Here is a 20,618-nt window from a genome sequence, read left to right as displayed (position 1 = left end):
TGCAGATAGTTTTACATTAGACAGCTTTGACATAATAAATACTAGACAAGATTCAATTTCTATCCCAGAAAAATTATTTCATTTTCTTCCCTTATCACACAAATACAGTAATTATAAGGTTTTAATTTTTGCCCTAACTCACCTAAAAAACACACGAGATTGATCATTGAGGAAACCTGGGCATATTTAGAAATATATCCCTTTGAAAGCTTCCTATAAGTTTCTTTAAAGTTTTATGACTACAAGGCCACTCCTGGAAAAGTGATGCTTGATAAAATGAGCAAGACAATGTTCGCCATTATTAATATGCCTCTATTGCAAGATTGCAGGTACTGGATTCATTTGAGTTGAAAGGGATATTAATCATCATGTTGTCACTGTCCATGCACCCCTTGAGGCTGGTAAGAAAGTTGTGGGGCCGTAGCAGTCAGCATTGAGCCAATAAAATGACTGCATTTCTGTGCCAAAGATTTTAAAGGTTCTAAGTGGCATAAAAAATTCAAGGTTAAAAAAAATTTGAACTCTGACTAATTACAGTAACTTATTCAAAGAAGAAAAAATGTTTGCTAGTAAGTCAAAAATTATATTCACTGTACTATCTCAGTAAGTAAAAACTGGTTGTAAGTCATTTAAAGATTGTCACGTTTGATTCCAATTATTAAATATTACATATATATTTATACCTGAAGTTAACTGAGAAATAAAGGTGTTCATCTAAACACTACCAAAAATGTTACAACAAGAGAACACTCAACATGAAAATTTTTGTTGCTCCTGTTTGAATACACAAAATATGCATCCTAAATAAAAAAAGAAGAAGAAACACAATATTAAACATTTACCTTTAGGTACTATTTTCCTTTCAGGTTTCTCCTGCTTTTCAGTCTTGTCTTTGTGTATTTCTAGAAAAACATAGAATTTATACTTTAAAGACTATTTTTGAAAATATACAATATATAAACTATAACTGTGATCTAAACTTTAAAATTCCACCATGAAGTCTAAGGTATAGGTATCTAAATGGAAAAAGTCACTGTAACATGTTGCTACATAAATAACTCACTTATTGAAATAAGGGAAAAAATGAATTTACCTCAAAATTAGTGCTATTTGAAAAAGCTTAAAAACTTGCATCAATGAGGATATGTTGTCACTGTTTTCAGTGCTAAAATTGATCACAAACTATAATTATGTTTTATTTCAATTACTCTCAATACAATTAAGAATCCTTAGTAAGAATGTCATTTAGATTGAGGAAGATTTCATTTTTACATATTAAATTAAGAATTTGTGAAATGAACTGTAACTACCTAATAGGAAATATATCTCAGAAGTATTGAGTCTAAGTTATGTTTATAATCAGAATTTGGCATTGCATTTAACCCATAATTACTGCATGCAGATATGACACATTTCATGGAATAAGTCAGTCGTTACATTTTTTTCTAAATATCAGATTTTAACAAATATATTTAATTTGCTTCTAGCTTCAGTATACATACATTGCCAAGGCTTAGAAAATGAAGTTAATTCTGAATTTGCAGTTAATTTGGATGGAACTAAATTAGATATTAGAGTTTACAAATATGATTACTACCTCTGAAAAGTGACTTAGTCTTAATACCATGGTTTACCTTTGAAAAATGCTAATGAGATTTACTTATTTATTTATCACAACTTTATTTCACAGATGATCTGAGATGGTGCTAATTACTGTACACATTTTAAATTCTCCGTTTGTAAATGTGAATTTGCATTTTTGTAATTTTTCCAGAAGTCTAAAATCAAGACCAACCATAGGAAAATCCTAAGTATCTTCGGGAAAAACAATTAGTGATTTTCACCTGTTAAGGAGGTAATTATCACTGTGAAAATGTCCTCTCTTTGTTTATTCCATGAATCCATCATCACACTATATTCGGGGCCACTCCTTTACTCTTATCCCATCCCTGGCTTTGATATGGCAATGGAGATACAAAAGATTAAGATACTTTATCTCATCCCTGGTAAAATTTCTCCAAGTTTCAAAGAAAGATCTTCAAAGACCACAGGAAACTTACATTTTCTTGTCTGTCTCACCATTTTTTTAAAAAAAATCTGTTCTCTATAGGTCTCCAAATCTTACTCCCAAGTGTGTGTGTGTGTGTGTGTGTGTGTGTGTGTGTGTGTGTGTGTGTGTTCAGATATCTGTTGGCCAGTTATCATCAGTCCTTTTTAAGGTGGGTAAATCATTATTTGGGGGTGGAATAGGTTATTCTGTGCAATCTATGATATTTAGCAGCAACCCTGGCTTCTCCTGTTAAATGTATGTGGTAGTTCCATCCCCTGTCATGAAAAATGAAAATGTCTTTAGACATTGAAAAATGTCTATAAAAAATGTCTTTAGACATTGCCAAATGCATTCTGTAGGGCAAAAGGAGCCCTAAAGAACGTGTTCAGATGACTCAGGACAGTATTTATTTTGATTACCTTGTGCTTTTGGTTTCTGCAGTATTTCTCTAATTATGAAAGAAGAATAGTGTTGCACTATACTGAATTATCATATAGAGGTATATGTGTAGAAAATTTTCATCTGTGTTCAGTTTGCAAAAGCAAAATAAAGTTGCATATTATCGGCTATAGGCAATAAAACTACCATAAACCTTATTTAACACACACACAAAGAATTTATATTTTTAGAACTGTCTAAACATATGAAATAACCTACTTAATCACTGTTACTTTGGACCTGCACTGCCTGGCAATAGCCACAGGACTCATGTGAATGTTAAAGACCGGCTATATGATTAGTCTAACATTGAGATGTGATGTAAGTGTAAGTACATACTGGATTATGAAGATTTAGTATAAAAAAAGATGTACAATATCTCATTAATGATTTTATATTAATAACATATTGGGATGATATGATTTGGGGCATATTTAGTGTGATCATTTTATTTGTGTGGCAACTTGGGCAGACTACTATTCCAAGTCATTCAAATGAACACTAATCTAGGATTTGCTGTGAAGGTATTTTACAGATGTAATTAAAATCCCTAATCCATAGACTTTAAATAAGAAGATGATTCTGGATCATGAAGTTTCCCAAGGAGGAGAAAGAAATTCTGTCTGGGGATGACAGCTTTGGTCCCTGCCTGTGGGTTCAATTTTGCCTGTGATTTTTCCTTTCCTGACTGCTGTCCTATGCTTCGCCAGTCCCCACAATCACATATGCCAATTCCTTGTGATAAATTTCTTAATATATAAATATATCTGCATAATCTCCTACTGGTTCTGCTTTTCTGGTTGAGCCCTCACTGAGACCCTGATTAGGTTAAATAAGACATGTCATTAAAATTAATTTCATATTATTCTTTTTACATTTTAAATATGTGGCTACTTGAAAATTTTAAACTGCGTATGTGGCTCACACTGTATTACTATCAGCCAGTGCTGGTTTAGTCCTAGGAGTGGGCAAACGACCTTTGAAAAACCTTAGGTCATCCACAGAGTTCAATCTTTTACAAATGAAAAAGAAAACTTGAAATTCTCCCTTGCCAGTACTATCTTGCTTCCTCCTTCCTATTCAGATCAACAGAGGCCACAAAGATTGGTGCCTTGTATAAATCAGGCCAATAAAGCAAGTAAAACGCCAAAGATTTAGAGTAGTCTGGACATGCTAAGGGAGTCACCTTTAAGAGATAATTTCTTACTCCTAGTTGGGATTGATTCGAATACAGAAATGGGATGAAATCTTCTAAATTAAAAGCTTACTTGAAATGCTACCTTCATTGTGAGAGAAGAAGGTCTTAAAGTTGTCATTTAGAATAATATTCTTCCTTTAGAGGTAAGTGCGTGTGCATGTGTGTGTGTGCATGTGTGTGTGCGTGTGCATGTTCCGCAGACATCTATTGGCCACTCAGAAGAATAAAGCAGAGGTTCTGCAGCTCCCACAAAGGATCAGACTTGGGTTAGAATTTTCTGCAGGATCAAGTGCTAAAGGCCATCCTGCTTGGGCAAACCTGTCAGAGCCTCCTACCCTAATTTCATTTGGGGAAATACGCTGGACAGAGTGGTGTTTTGTGGGACTAGACAACCCATGTTCATCCATGGCTGGGTTTCCTGCAAGGCAGGTGGATGTTTGCACATAAGAAAACAGAAATAAGAAGCAGTAGCAGGAGCCAACTCGGCACCCCTTAGCTCTAGCTCCTTTGTACACAGCAGTATCCCATCAAAAGGGAATGAGCTGTAGATTGTGATCAGCATTGAAATGAGCAGAAGTCCATTCTAGAGGGAAAAAAATAAAGTGAGAGAAGACAAATCTCAACAAGGTTGGGATCAAGAGCACCATTCATGAAAAGGCAGGGGGAAATCCACTGATTTTCAAATACACGGAGAGAGTTAACTCCAAGAAGGAAGGTAAATCCTGGCATGTTGGATATATTTCACTACACATTTTCCTTAAGCAAAAATATAAATAAAATGAAACTAAAAGAGAATTAGACTGAAAAAATGGCAATATATTTCTGAGTATTTGTTTTTTACTCAACAGTAAATGGAGCAGACACAACCCAGTCCTATAACTCAGACCAATCTCAAGGATAAAGCCCTATTTTTTTTTTTTAATTTTCCTGACTCTATCCTTCAGTCTTTTATGAGGACAGTCTCGTGGCTCTGGACAGATCTACTTAGATTTCTCATAAGTGGAGGCAGGGATCATGGATTAAAATACACACACATACACAATAAGATCTTTATAGGTCACAATGAAATATGATGACTTACACAGGCATTTTCTTGTGTGCAGGACTGTCATCACTAAATTTTTAACTCACTCGAAGACCCTTAGTATTTCTGTAGAGGCAAATGAAGACTCACACAGCTAACCTTATAAAGGCATGCATAGGCCTACATTTCTCTGCTTATAGAAGACAAAAGAAGCTTATTTCTTATGGTTGAGACTTAAGGATAAATTACATCTCTCTCTGCATGTTTTACTGCAACACTGAATTTTCTTTGGTGACTGCATTCTATGGCGAGTGTCGATGCCTGTGGCTATCAGATGCCTGGAGAAACCAATGAAGCCTCTGCACATGTGCCAGTTCTATCTCCTTACACTTGAGCCAGGAAATGATAACCATCCAGGCTCTTGTCCAATTGAGTAACAATGTCCTTCCAATTTAGACTTCAGAAGGATCTTTTTCTCACAAGCAAATGATGTTTGATTTGTTACTCTCAACTGCTCTTTCCAGCTAAGAACCATTTATATAAGAATGTAAAATTAAATTTTAAAGATTCAAGTCACTAAAGGTAGAACGTTATCACCCTATGGTTTTCAACAAACTTCCAAGAAAAATAAAATTCCTTGTATTATATTACAACTGGCTTCCAGTTATTTGCTAATTTCCATAGACTGGTGAATAACTCCATTTTGTGTAATATGACAATAATGTATAATCGCATAAAATTGCATTTAACATCATGACACTGTTTAGATACAGTTCACTTAGACCTGCACAAATCCTGGGTACGAGGGACAAAGAAGAAGATCAAAGCAGTTGTTATTTACCTCCAAATATATGTGTTTTCCAATTAGATTAATGCCCAGTGTCTATTAAGACATTATAATAAGTCACAGCACCAGATGCCAGTTGGAATCATAAGACATTCTGGTAACCAGTAAACCTTAAAGATTGTTTTGTGGCTGAGAAGGCACAGAAGTCAAAGTATCTCAATCCAGGTGTGAGACTGCCCACAGGCCCTTAAGGATACAAATCTATATTTGAAATTTGAGAATTGGAGAAGGGAAAAATAATATGGAAGAAGAGCAATAATTATCTCAATGTGTCAGGAGGGAAAAAGGAGTCATCAGTAACCGTACCTTAGAAGAGTGGAGCAGTACTCCACTGATGTTTACAGTGTTGGTAATGGTACAATTGTACTAAAAGATTTATGAAGAGGGCAAGTTATCACCACAGAATGTGGGAAGCATAGTCCAACTTTTTTCCCTACTCCTGATTTTCCTCTGTAGTTTTCCTCCACATCTACAGGGAAGTATGAATAAATATAAGACATGGAAAAAAATTATAAGGTCTCCCTTTAAATCCTCATTTTTATTCATCTCCCACTCTAAAACTAAAAACATTTGAAGTCATTGGAAAACTATATCAAGCTAGGCTCTAAATGCATTTACAAATTTCCTTCATTTAAGGAACTCAGGAAATTTAAACCTTGGCTTTCATGCTTTATAATTCAATGAAGATGATAAGGAAATATACCCTCCTCAGTCAGGCTGTTTCTCTAAAGTTCAAAGCCAAACCACCAATTAGGTCAGAGTCCAACGTCTCTGAGGAGGTGTTAGTCTCAGCACCAGACTCGTGAAGTGTTGGGAAAGTAAAAATTAGTAATATTGAGATTTTTCATTATTTCTGGGTTGCAATGATCATTAAATGATTATTTTAATAATTGTCATATGAAAGCTGGTATAAATCTATGGTATTCTCATGTAATTAAAATATGCATTTTTTAGAAAAAGTAGACACAGGTAAGTTATTAACAGATCTATACAAAAATATATCTGACATGTATTAAAATATAGCTTAGTGGTTAAGATAATCGATGCTAGAGTCAATCTGCCCAGTTGGAATCTGATTCCTTTTCTTACCAGCTGTGCAAACCTTATTTCTTCATCTGTAAAATGAGGTTATTAATAGTACCTTCCACATAGATTTACAGAAGAATTAAAATAAGTTAAAATGTGGGGCACCTGGGTGGATCACTTGGTTAAGCATCTGACTTAAGCTCAGGGCATGATCTCAAGCTTCGTGGGTTCAATCCCCATGGTGGGTTCTTGCACTATGCTAACAGTGAGGAGCCTGCCTCAGATTCTCTGGCTCCCTCTCTCCCTGCTCCTCCCCCACTCACATTGTCTTTCTCAAAACTAAATTAATAAACATTAAAAAATAATCTAAAATGTAAAGAATTTACAACAACATCTGGTTATCAAGTAAGCATACTGTAAATATTGGCTATTTTTATCATAATTACTTGTTTCTCTCATTAAATTCTAAATTGATGAGGGCAAGAATTATATTTATATTGTTCCACGTTAAATTTTCAATGTGTAACAATAGTGGCTGTCACATACCAACGACTTGATAACTATATAATAGGGGAGCCTGGGTGGCTCAGTCGGTTGAGCGTCTGATTTCGGTTCAGGTCATGATCTCACGGTTCATGAGTTCAAGCCCCACGTCAGGCTCTGTGCTGACAACTCAGAGCCTGGAGTCTGCTTTGGATTCTATGTCTCCCTCTCTCTCTTCCTCTTCCCTGCTTATGTACGTCCTCTCCCACTCAAAAATAAATAAATACACATTTTTTTAAAAAGTCGAAGTAAGGATATTGAGTATTTAAAAATTTTTAAAATACTAGTAATAATTAGTGCTAGTAGTAATACTAGTTTTTAATACTAAAATAGTTTTTTCGTGCTTTGCTTTATTTCAAAACTTATTCACAGATATTTACATAAAAAGTAGGTCAACTATGAATTGAATATATTATACCTGTAATAAAATGTTGGCAAATATCATGTCTCCTTCATTTGAAATAATTGGGGACAGGATTTAAAAATAGGACATGCAAGTCAACATAACTTCAAGGAAGGGTCCATAATTTCTATCCCTGTTGTTCTACGTGTTAGATGTTATTGCAGTTCTCCAGCATTCCCTATTGACACTTGTGGTATTTCAATGATAATCTGCATTCTCTTTTATTTGATGGCACTTGTTATACACGTATATTTTATACACAGAAATAATGAAATTTTGACACTTGCATAAATTAACACATTTATGCTGGACATCTGAGAAGATAAGTATAGATTTCAGTGATCCTTTTGGTAGTCCAAATGGAACTTTTAGGTGTAACAGGGAATTTTCTGGTTCTCACAGTGTGTGCTGCATGGCCCATGGGAACACATAATTATTCAATAGACAAAGTCTTTAAAACGTCTCTAAATTAGAAGTGAAGATTCATTTCATTGGCTTGATTCTCCTTCTTCATCTTTAGACAGTTTAATTATATCAATATGTAATCATCTAACCTCTATGTCTCCCACAGGGCCAGTGGTAATCATAACCAACAGATTTTCCCAAGACTCTGAGCTCATCTCCCAAATATAATTTGGGAGGAGAGGCCGTGGTACTTAAAATGGGAGAGTCACTAGCGGTAGCAATCAATGGGACCAAATTAGTGAAAATAGATTGTGTTAAATGAGTCCTAAGGATAACCTTATTTTGTAATGAAGTCTTCCTGAGTTATTTTGTATATTACGTGCATTTTGCTTATGATAGTTTAGTTGTAATTAAAGAGCTTATTTTTGAGTAGTTTATAATTTTGTTTAAGATTCAATGAGTGATATGCATTGAGGAAGGAAGGCACTTGGGATGAGCACTGGGTGTTGTATGCAAGCAATGAATCACGGGAATCTACCCCCAAAACCAAGAGCACCCTTTATACACTGTATGTTAGCCAATTTGACAATAAATTACATTTAAAAAAAAGAGTCACATGGTCAATTTAAAGCATACAATTTATCTCTATTAATATAACACATTGTTAACAAATTAAAAATATTATCAATTCAAGATTTTAAAATGACAGACTCAAGAAGTTAAAAAGATAATCTCTGTCACCAAGGCAACTGTACTGATTCTTTTAGATGGCAATCAAGTTCATTAAATTATTATGAGGCTGGTGGGTTTCAATGAATGCTTTTTATCATTATGTTTTCTCTATATATTTCACAAGCGCTAGACAATATAAAATGTCTTCTTACAATTTGTCTTATTTTAATATTGAAAATTCAAATTATTTATTCATTTAAACATAGAATCTCTTTTGTATGATTTTGCCAATTGTGATTAGGACACAAAAGTTGAATTATGATAAATAACCAAGCAAGACTAGTTATCTATTTAGTGGCTAATTAAGGATTATTAAGGGAAAATATTATATTGAATACTGAGTAATTTAGATAAGCATTCTAAATCATGTGTAGGTATTTATATTTTCTATGATTTTTCTGATAATATTTCTATTGTATTGATAAACAAGTTTGAGGAAATCACACTACTGACCATTAATGAAGAGTATAAAAAGGAATATATTCTTTCCCTCAAAGCTACCTAATATTTATGACTAAGTTGGTATACACTCAGATATAGTGTTAGACAATATTGAGAATAGTTTCCTTCAGGGATGTCGAATCCCATAAACATAAAAATGTTTGGGACCTTAATTTTGTTAGATTTGATTACTTGGTAAAGTTTTGTAAACTAAGCTCAACTTTTTCAAGAAAAATATTAGTCTCAATACTGTGTAATCTTGACCCCTACAAAAAACTTCAAAATAAATATGACAGTATCTGTCCAATCTCATTTTTGCCATTAGCTCAATAATCTTAGGTTAATCCATTTTTCCTCTTTGAATTGTATTTTTCCATCTATAAAATGAGATACTATTTCCCATGTGTTCATAAGCCAGACAGAGGTGTAAATGACTACAAACCATACCTTTTGTAAGATAATTGCTGGTGGACTTTATGGATTTAGATGATGTTTTGACTGTGTGTTTCATATTTGATGATAAACTAGACAAGATCAATGTGGCTGTACACCAGAATCATCTGGAGAGATATTAAAATGTATTCCTGAGCTACAGCCCCAAACTTAATCAATTAGTCTCTCATGGTGAGGAGCCTTTTAGGGATCTCCAATTTAAATAAGCTCTCAGGTGGTTTCAGAAACACAGCCAGTAGTAGGAATTGTTGTCTAGACCAAAGTTTCTCAAATTTTAATGTGCATATGAGTCGCCTGGGGATCTTCTTAAAAATGCAGATTTTGATTCATTTCATTTGGTCTAGATGAAGCCTGGTTCTGCATTTCTAAAACACTCCCAGATGATGCTAATGCCGCTGTCCCATGATCAGATGAAACTCTTGGTGAAACTATTAACATGTGACATCACAATTTAATAATAAAATCATAAAATATTATAGCTAGATAGAATGTAATATCAGTAAAATCCAGCATCTTTGTTTTATAGATGTGAGAGCTGAGAGCCACTGGGATTAAGTGGCTTAACCATAGTAGGTAAACAGCAGAAGGGGAACCAATGCAAATATCTCCTCATCATATTCCTTCAAGTCTATCTCAATCATATTTAAAATGTTGATGTGTTCAGCTGATAAGCATCAATTGTCAATAGTGATTCCAGTAGTCTAGGTTAATGTGACAGTGCTATTAACTTAGTTTGCATTTTATCATTCATGTTGGTATTTTTAATGGAAATTTATATAGAAGAACAGTCACTATGTATAAACAAAACATGTTATTATCCACTTATCTTCAACTCTCTCCCTTCCTGGTGTCACAATGCATAAAATCACTCATTTTTAGAATTAATCATTTGGGTTGCAATTATTCTCACCCATGTTGTGAGTTAGAAACACATTTTGGGGGGGGGCGGGGTTGAAAATACAGCTGCTTAAGGCTTGACCCCTGGAGATTCTGGCTGGGTAAATCTGAAGTGGGAAGGGATCTGGGATTCCAAATTAAAAAGACATCTGTGGCTTTCCTGCTAGAATTCATTATTGTTAACAGCATCCCTCCTCTAGTTTCAGGAACCAATCCTTTTTTAATCTCAGTATAAATAGTCCGGTTGATGCTAACCCCACTCTTTACTCCCAATGGTGAGTCTATTCTCTAGGTCTTGACAAAGTGCAGGTCCCTGGCAAACTGATTGATTCTAAGAAAGGCATGTTACTCAATAGAGATCAATGAGAGTCAACTACATTGTTTTTGCTGAAATACTTGGGGAAAAGCATAGGCTCCTTTCCTGAGTTGCTAAAGTAAGATACTTTTGGCCTCATGCTTCTGGTCATTGTAATTGCCACTAAGGAGAGGAAAGCCTGTCTGAGAATTAAGCAGATGAAGGAAAGCAGGGTCAGGAGCAAAGAGAGAGGATTTACTAATCACATTATTAAAAAACCTATATCTAACCATCCCTAAAGCCAGTTTTGCTCTTGTATCTTTCAGTCACTCAAACCATTAAAGTATTCTTTCCACTAAGTCAGTTTGAAATGAATTTTAGTCTCTTGTCATTTGAATCTGATACACAGAGTTGAGAACCACTGGGATGTTTTCTGTTTTGCTTTATTCTGAATTCATTTTAGTTTTCAATAAACCATTCTAAAAACACATAATCTGGAATATGTAGCACTTTAAGCCATCTGTATTCAACCAACACCTCATTTCTTATGGTTTTAAGACAGGAAACCTACATATCTGGAGAGAATAGAGTCTGGAATAAATGAATGACACCTAACAGCTTCCCATTCATACACTTCTTCGATACTTATCCAATCTGATTTATAGGTAAGATCAAAGCAACACTGATATCAGATTTTGGTGTCAGCATCGTGGGAAAGAAGGGTTTCTGAGACAACTCAACTCAGACCCAACCATTTTAGTATTTCTTGTTGGAGCAGGAATATTCTCAGTGCTTTCTTTGGCATGTCCCTACAGGCTCTGGTTCCACATACTATTATTTGTGGTAGTATCTCCCTACTGTTATTTACTTACTAATCATCCTGGTTCTAGTTTGCTTGCCTCAATGGAAATAAGCTCTTTCTAGTAGCACAAGATAAAAAAATTGACTGACCTGTTAGATCCAGAGTTCACTATAGCTGCAACCCCATTGAGAAGTGAATCTCTGGATCACTCACCAGATCTTCCTTTACCTCAACCTTCTCAGACTTTTTTAGTCTGAGTCTGAGTCCACCTCCAAGTCTGCTGTCTGTTCTCTCTGTGCTTTGTCACCCTGTCATTGTAGGTCTGATCAATAATAAGAAAAACAGGCAGAAGATAAAGCAATGAGTTCCTTGTGTAGCCCCAGGGTAATATGCAGCTCTGCAGTTATGGAAGTGAGTTTTGATCCAGACTTACTGTGTGAAGAGGTCCAAAGATAAATGTATCTATTTAACAAGGTTACTAGGGCCTACCTAGTAACCAATATTCTGAGCCTATGAATTTTAACAAGTTTAGTCGCCTTTCCATTTCCTCTCCTTTTTTCACTCACCATATTTTTCAGACACTTAATGTTCAGCCTGGTGTAAGCCACTGAAGCTGCCAGCAAAGATGGATGCAATGAAATCTTTGGCACAGAAACTTGTCCATCTATCTTACTCCCGATGACGTGATACAACCTTCTCAATGGCCTAATCCTAAAGTCTTGAATATTTATGATGCACACATTTCCTGGTTCTTCCTCATTCACCCTGACTGCAAAGAGCTATTGTGGGTTTCAATCAAGTGAGAAAAATACACAATAAGAGAACTGAGTTTAAATTTACTGGGTTCTTTTCAACCCAAGGAGTTTTAGGGAAATTTAAAAACATGACTATAAGGAGGATGTAATTTGTTGTGCTCTAAGTAGAGAAGAGCCTCTGCCTCCGCTGTTGACATGCATCGGGTACAATCTTACAGAATAAACTTTCATATTTGAGTCCAGTTCAAATTTAAGGACAGGTCCTTATTTCAAAGAGCAAGTAATTAGGCAACAAGGAAATTCAATGTAATGTAGTGGGGTCTCTAGTTCCGTCCTCTAAGGCAAACAATGATTTAACACGTAAGGCCACCAATGCCCCTAATTTTGAAAAACAGTTCTTCCTTCCCAAAAAACTGAATGTGCATAGATCCAAATGACTAAAACTATTTTTTCTTAACTTTAAATCTAGACATGGAAATGACATTATAAAATGTGATTTCTTGTTAGGAGACTATTGTTGTCTTCTAAAATTACATATTCCAAAGGACATAACTGTTATAATGATTATTCTTATGTACAGAGTTACTACAGACTGAGGTTTAACTAAGAAAAAACTGTAAAATGGAGATAAGTATATTCATTATGTTGCACTGAGAAATGTGAGTACAAAAAATTAAAAAGCTATATATCCCTTAAAGAATTATACTCTGTCGATGTTTACCCAATCTGAAAAGTCAGCTTCACATAAAGACCAATACAGAAGTGTGAGAGAAAAATCATGCTAGGTTTCTGATAAACTGGTAATTTATTTTTGAAAAATAAACAGAAAAATACCTACACCTATGATGAATGGATATATCTTCTTAACTTTCCTTTAAGAATACTAGATTTTCACTCTCTCTCTCACTTTCTTCCTCTATCTCTTAAGCTCTCCCTCTCTATCTGTTTGTGTTAGTAAGCCTGCTATGCTATTAACTTTGGCTTGGAGAACTTATGAATAATTAAGAGAATTAAAACTACTTATGTATTTTTATTATATTTCTATTTTTGCCCAAAACAGTTTATCCATTTGCTGTATAATTAGTTATTCATATTTTCATCCACTTTAAGTTCAGTTTGCATATGATCACATCATCATTATCAAATATGCAATGCCCCAATTATTTGATCTCATTTACTATCTCAATTGATCATCTATTCATTAAATTTTTCAGTAAGGTCTTTTCAGTACATTATACTAAATAAGGTGATCTTTTTACTCATATGCAATTACTTGGCTGTAGAATACAATGTTACATTGATCCTGATTTTGGTAGGGAATAATTAACTTTATTAGCCATATCATATAAAAGCTCCATTACAGTCATTTATTTATTATCTTATTTCACAAATTTTCATCATCAACATTTGGGAATGTTGTACCCAAAGACTTATATATATTCTCCTCCACCTAGCATATTGCTTGAATCATAAAAAACACTTGAAAAAGATTTACTGAAAAATAAATTTACTGAAGGGATAAAACATGTCAGTGTCCTGAACTAGTGATTACCTCTACATGAGTCAACATTGTAGACTATGGTGGAAATGAGCCCTCATGCTCTGAATATTCTCACTGAGAATCCTCAGGATATCCAGAAAAGAAAATGTTCATTTTCATTACAGTGACATTAATTTTTTTCCCTTTGACATTACCTTGGCAAACCTTGGAAAACCGCATCTCCTTCCATATTTTGAAGATAACTTATAAACTTTTTATCATAGTTAAAAAGTTGCAAATAATTTATAGGTTATTATGAATTTTGACTTTTGAAAATAAAATTTCTTCATGTCTCTAAAAAAATCAGGTGAATGGACTCTAAATACTACAATGTTGTGAGACTCTTCATTATGGATTTAAAATATCACAACAAGCTCTTTTTTAACATTTGGAAATTGTATATCTTTATTCTTTTTAAATTCATATTTTCACTCCATTTCTTTCACAAAATTTCATTCAAGAACAATATATTTTTATCACTGGGAATTTTTTTCTTGATTAAACTATGATATAGCGTAATTTATATACTTTTTTCTCTAGAAAAAAAGTTTATAAATTGAAATCTTGAATTTATTTCATATCCTATGGTTATAAGAATCTAAAGGTTACGATCTTAATAATTTTTATAAAATATAATTAAACCTGAAAAGCAAAATTATATTAGAAGACATCTATCTCTTTATGAGATGCATAAAACTTCAATAAGTTTATGGGTTTGTGGATATGATATACAGATGGGATTAGATAAGATTCAACAACAAATCTAACCTTCTTGTTTACTTTTAACGATACACATGTTGAGAAGCCTTATGAAAATGTATGCATACATGCATACATATGCCTTATGCATGAACATGTATATAAGAGCTACACATACATGCACACACACATACACAGAGATGACAATTTTATTACAGTAATGTTTACTTTTTTAAGTGTTCTTCCAAGTAATGTTAAAATGACATAGGGAATTAATAAATTTATTTTCAATGATCTCTCAGCTGAGTAACTGATTAATGCTTTCTTCAGTTATATTGGAAACAAAGGTCTGAAAAACACATGATTTGCAAAAGATTTACTACTCTATTCTGAAAGTCATTTACTTTCTGAATTCCCTGGAAGTAAAATGATTTTATTAGGCTCTCCAAATGACTGCTAGATATTTCTACTATTCTCAAATAGGAGTACTTGTGCAACCAACCAATTTTCCAGAAAGGATAAAAAAACCCAAAATATTGTAAATTGTAACGATTTTGGATAAAATTATGTCTTGCTTTAGTATATTCATCTAAACCCTGGGTACTGCTCACTTTATTTATGTTTGCCATTGTTATTTATAATGTTTTCCATGTTAGCTAATAGACAAACCAGCTTTTATTTTCAAACCTCTTACTCAAATCAAATTTACCTATCTCAAAAAATATAATTTTGTTTTGCAGTTCAAGAATACTTTTAGTTTGGGGGCGCCTGGGTGGCTCAGTCGGTTAAGCGGCCGACTTCGACTCAGGTCATGATCTCACAGTCTGTGAGTTCGAGCCCCGCGTCAGGCTCTGTGCTGACAGCTCAGAGCCTGGAGCCTGTTTCAGATTCTGTGTCTCCCTCTCTCTGACCTTCTCCCATTCATGCTCTGTCTCTCTCTGTCTCAAAAATAAATAAACGTTAAAAAAAATTAAACAAAAAAGAATAATTTTAGTTTGCATCTTGAGGAAATTATTAAGAAAGAATAAATTTTGCAACACAACTGGAAGATATGTCATTAAAAGTAGATGAAAAGGCTAAAATGAGGTGGAGTTAACATAATAAATTTATTTTATTTAAACTTTTTAAAAATTTTTATTTATTTATTTTTAGAGAGAGAGAGCACATGTACACAAGTGGGGAGAGGAACAGAGGAAAGAGAGAGAGAAAGAGAGAGAGGGAGAGAATCTTAAGCAGGCTCCATGCTCAGCATGAAGCCCAACAGGGGGCTTGATCCCATGACCCAGGAATCATGAACTGAGCTGAAATCAAGTCAGACTCTCAACAGACTGAGCCACCCCTAATAAATTTATATTACTAATAAGTTATAAAAATCAGACAAACCAATATTCTATTTTACCTTATTTTATTTGGACTAATGTCATGTAGTGTATACATAAAATTTTCAATTGCTTATGAAGCTAAGAGTATGATAAAGAGTTTGAAATCTCAGCAATATATATGTGAAGGGATATCAAATTCTAAGGTTTTACTTTTGGGACTTAATAAATATGTTTCAAATATAAAAGAAATGACTCATAATTTTGTTAACTACCATAAAGTTGTATAATGTATTAAGCATTACATATATTTAAATATGTATATTTAAAACCAGTAGCTAGCATATAGTTTTATACTTTTTATTAATAGGAGGTAGAAAATACATGTAATATAAATAGCATATAATGAATAAATGTTGCATAATGTATTATACATATATACACACATGTTCATATATGTGTATATACATAGAGTAAATTGTTTCCTCAACTAGTATATGACTTAATTTTTTGTCAGTAGGAGATATAAAATACTAAGCATTTTACATTAGATGAAATAATATGAGATTTGGCTATAATTAGATTAGATATTTTATAATATAATTACATAAAATGTTGTTAATTCAGTGCATCTTAAAAGTTTGGTTGTCTCAGAAACTATCCCAGCTATATTTAAAAGAATCAATGTCACTAAACTACATTGCTTTGGTTGTTTCAAAGTGCTCTTTCAAGCCAATGACAGTTCGCAAGATCATATATTGAGAATAACTGAAAAGGATTATTTATTTTTAAATTTTTAAAAGCCCTTGATAGCTTTTAGTATTTCCTACCTATACTCTTTTTGCTTTGCTCTTGAATCTCCCTCAAGAGCAATCCAATCTTTTACATTATTCAGCTAAATAAAAGGTAAAGTCATTAAGTGAAACTTATCGTTGCTCTAATCTCCAATCTCCTCCACACCATCATATCTCTGGTGTCAGAACATCCCGTCATGAAAAAGAGCACTTGTGTATCAACATCATGCTTCTCCTTTAGCAGACGTATGAGGATGGACCAGAAAGACCAAGAGGTCAAGACCTTTCCTCTTGGTCTTTCTGGTCAGCATTCTAGCAATTTTAGGATGGGCGAAGTCTATTTCTTTATGCTGTAAAGTAGAATACTATTATGAACTTAGGTGTGTTTTCAGGCAAATTACTTTTAAGAAAGCGTACAGATGTAATTTCATTCCTTTATAGCTATCTGCACTTGTGTACCCTGGGAAAGTAAGGAGTCAACATCCATAACGTATACTGTACTGGGAAGAAGTTACATAACAGGAGATCCAGATAAACAAAGCACACCTACCATACACAGCCAAAAAGTGTTTCAGAAATTATGATTTACAACGGTATTTGTTTCTCATAGTTATAAGTTTCAAATAATTATATAATAAAATATAAAATTTTATAATGATTCAGTACCTTGGACTCATCATATAGTGTTTGGTAATAGAATTTACTATTTTAAAATTTTGACAAGCTGAAAAGTAAATATGCATAAAGAATATAAAGACACTAGGTACTACATCTAATGCCCTGAAGCTATATTTATTTATAACAACATAAGCCACAGAATTGCAGATTCAAAAATGTCATCCATATTAATAATTTATTTAATAATCAATCCTCAACTCTGAGATTGTTTGACTCAACCATTATGCTACATCAAATTCGACCTGTGAACTCCACCCATAAATAACAGGATGGCTGAGTTTTTAGTTTGATGAAAATAGCAACTGGACAAATGAAACTAAGATTTTAAGTGCATTTAAATAAAATGCTTCATACAGACACAGGACGGTTAAATAAACAATCCCACGGCCTGATAACTTAGGTAATATAAAATGGCTAAATAGTATTGAATATATCTGAATGGGAAAGAGCATTCATGAGGAGACCAACAATCATTTACTTATGGATGAAAATCAAATGTTTTAAGAGACTGTCATTCTAGATTACCAAAAACATACTTCTTAAACCACAATTTTTAAATATGCAAATGTATAAAATAATCCATCATAAAATAGAGATAATATTTGAAATTTGCTTTTAAAAACAGAATACATAAAAAGTAAATAAATAAAAATAAAAACAGAATATGTATTGGAAATGTTTTGTTTTTAGAAATGTTTGTAAAATATTATATATTGCCTTAAAACTCTTATCGACTCTATGACTCTACAAAGGAAATACTATAAATAAAAAATACTATAAATAAAAATACTATAAATAAAAAAATAAAAAATAAAAAAATAGTAATTGTAATGAAATATATTTCCTTCAGTCTACTTTAACTAATGTTCATTGTTACATAGCTTTTATACCCAAGGTAGGGTATCTGTTTCCTCAAATGTCCATTCATGCAACCCTCTGAATTATATTATTAAGAAAATATATTCAAGGGCGCCTGGGTGGCTTAGTTGGTTAAGTGTCTGACTTTGGCTCAGGTCATGATCTCATGGTTTGTGAGTTCCAGCCTTGCATCAGGCTCTGTGCTGACCGCTTGAAGCCTAGAGCCTGCTTTGGATTCTGTGTCTCCCTCTCTCTCTGCCCCTCCCTTGCTTGTGCTCTGTCTCTCTCTGTCTCTCAAAAATAAATAAATGTTAAAAATTAAATATATATATCTATTTAATACATATACATTCAGATGATTTTAAGTCTACTCTTCTTAGTAATCTTTCAAGACATTAGTGTACATGGTTTTAAACACATACATCACTTAGACTGTTTTAAGTAATGAGCATTGTTGACATGTTTTTTTAAAAAAAGTATCCTTAACAGCTATTTAATAGTCTTTCTGTTGATTTTATAAAACACGGCAATAATTTAAAGAATAATAATTAAACAGCTTTATGCAGATTTGCAATTTATGCTAATCATTACACGAAACAATTTAAAAATAATCCCATAGGGAAATTCAAATCAAAAGGAAAGAACAGACTATTAAATTCTAGATATTGATTTATGAAGAATTTGATCTTATGATTTTCTTGTAGAATTCAATTTATAAGTAAGAAAATATTTGTTTTTCTCCCTTCCTTTTCTGATTGGAATACACAATATACATAACCTTTTGTTTCCAGACAATGGCTAGTAACTCATTAGCTTAAACTTTTACTGTGTTCTAGGAACTATCCATTGGAGATCAGCTATTAAAAAAAAAAAGCTGTTTCTAACCTCAGGAAGTTTAAAACTAATCTAGAATCTCTAAACCTGGATTTGATGGCTGAACTATGGCTTGAGTTCTTACATTCTCATCCTGGATTTGTGATCATGAAACCTTTCTCCTCTTGATAACTTCACAAACACTTTCATTTCTGGCTTTCTCACATTTGAGTATCACTAGCTCAGCTCTCTTTTGTTGGATAAGTTACAAATTCAAATTTTCCAAATTAACATAAACTAAATGGATTTTACCCCAGAGAGTGAGATAATCATCATCTCCTCAGACAAGGCTAAAGCTCTAAATTTGGATCCCACTGTTTGTATCTATAGGAGGTCTAGGCAGATAGCAACAGAAGCCAGCAAGTTCTCCCGTGGAGTAAACACTCCCCAAAGCCTCTGCTGAATATGTGCAGCAATGACTAAAACATCACAATTGTATCAAGTCTGGCTATGTGTTGGCTGTTTCTCATTCCAAATATACCTCAGGAAGGTATCCTTTCTCCTTTTGTCCCTTCTAGAAATAATTCTCCCTTCTTTCTATAAAAATACTTGCCCCTCTGAGGTTTTTGCCCTATAGCCATACCTCTTTGTCCTAGCCATATTGCTTCCATCTCTTGGATTCATGACAATCATGGGCAGTTATTGAAAAGCCTGGCAAAATCTAATTCTGCAAAGAATCCCTCCATACCAAATCCAAGTACACCCAGGTGACTCTATTCCTTTGGGATGATGCATGGCACATACTGACTGGTATGTCTTTGCCTCCAAGATTATTATTTTGCACACTATCTCATATACCCTGTCCCCTACTTATCACCTAAAAATGAAGAATATTAATAGTGACAGTAAAATAAGAAGAAAATGAATAAAAATTTAAAATCTGGCCACAGTGAGAATAAAGAAAATGGGCATCATCATTTTCTGGGCCATTTCTGTGTCTACTGAATTCACTCCTCATTCCTGTAATTCCAACTCACACAGATCTATGTGTAGATGAATTCACACATATCCTGAAGAAGGCACCAAGTAATCAACTGAAAAATAATAGGGTCAGCTTTATTGGAGAGAATGGAGTATTTCTCTACCTACCTATAAAATTTGATCTAATCACCAAACAAAAACTGTACATTGAAAGTAAATTAAGGTTCCAAATCATGTAAAATATATTTTGAGTCATGCTGAAAAATGAGCATTACCATAAAAAGGGGAAAAATGCATTATTAAAGGTAAAAACAACCAACCTTTTTGTTTCAAGGGAGGCTCCTCTATTTCTCCTAGACCAAGACAAAAACAGTGAATTAGAAAAACCTTTAGCTTAGCATAATACTGTTTCTCCATTTTCCCATTTTCTTTTGTTCATTAAAAAAGCCATCCATTAGTTTTGACATTAGTAGTCTTTATATTACTTTGCTTCCCAAATTCCAGTTTTTAAGTATAAACTTTGTTTATGTACATTTATGTGAGATAGTTTCACTTTTATGAGTTCAATAAAAGTGTGGCAGCAATCCAAATTATACATTATAGTTCATATATCATGTTCATTTCTAT

At 33.4% G+C, this 20,618-nt stretch overlaps 1 protein-coding gene across 22 annotated transcripts in view; it reads right to left on the bottom strand.

Moving 5' to 3' along the window:
* The window catches only part of TRDN (triadin), a 385,182-nt gene that overhangs the window by 294,628 nt on the left and 69,936 nt on the right, over positions 1 to 20,618 (bottom strand). For 21 of the 22 annotated variants that reach the window (XR_008298359.1, XR_008298358.1, XM_053222303.1 and 18 more), the window contains exons 4-5: positions 20,312 to 20,344; positions 843 to 902 (exon numbers count right to left, since the gene is read on the bottom strand). Coding sequence is in view for 20 of the 22 variants with exons in the window: in XM_053222303.1 (XP_053078278.1) it covers positions 843 to 902; positions 20,312 to 20,344 (93 nt within the window). In the remaining 2 variants the exon portion in view is untranslated. The remainder of the gene's footprint in view (positions 1 to 842; positions 903 to 20,311; positions 20,345 to 20,618) is intronic. The other variant, XM_053222304.1, reaches the window with a different exon arrangement.

The sequence above is a fragment of the Acinonyx jubatus genome, chromosome B2, assembly GCF_027475565.1.
Source record: "Acinonyx jubatus isolate Ajub_Pintada_27869175 chromosome B2, VMU_Ajub_asm_v1.0, whole genome shotgun sequence".
NCBI classification, from domain to species: Eukaryota; Metazoa; Chordata; class Mammalia; order Carnivora; family Felidae; genus Acinonyx; species Acinonyx jubatus.
Note: the sequence above shows the minus strand (reverse complement) of the source record. Positions and strands in the feature narration are given on the sequence as shown.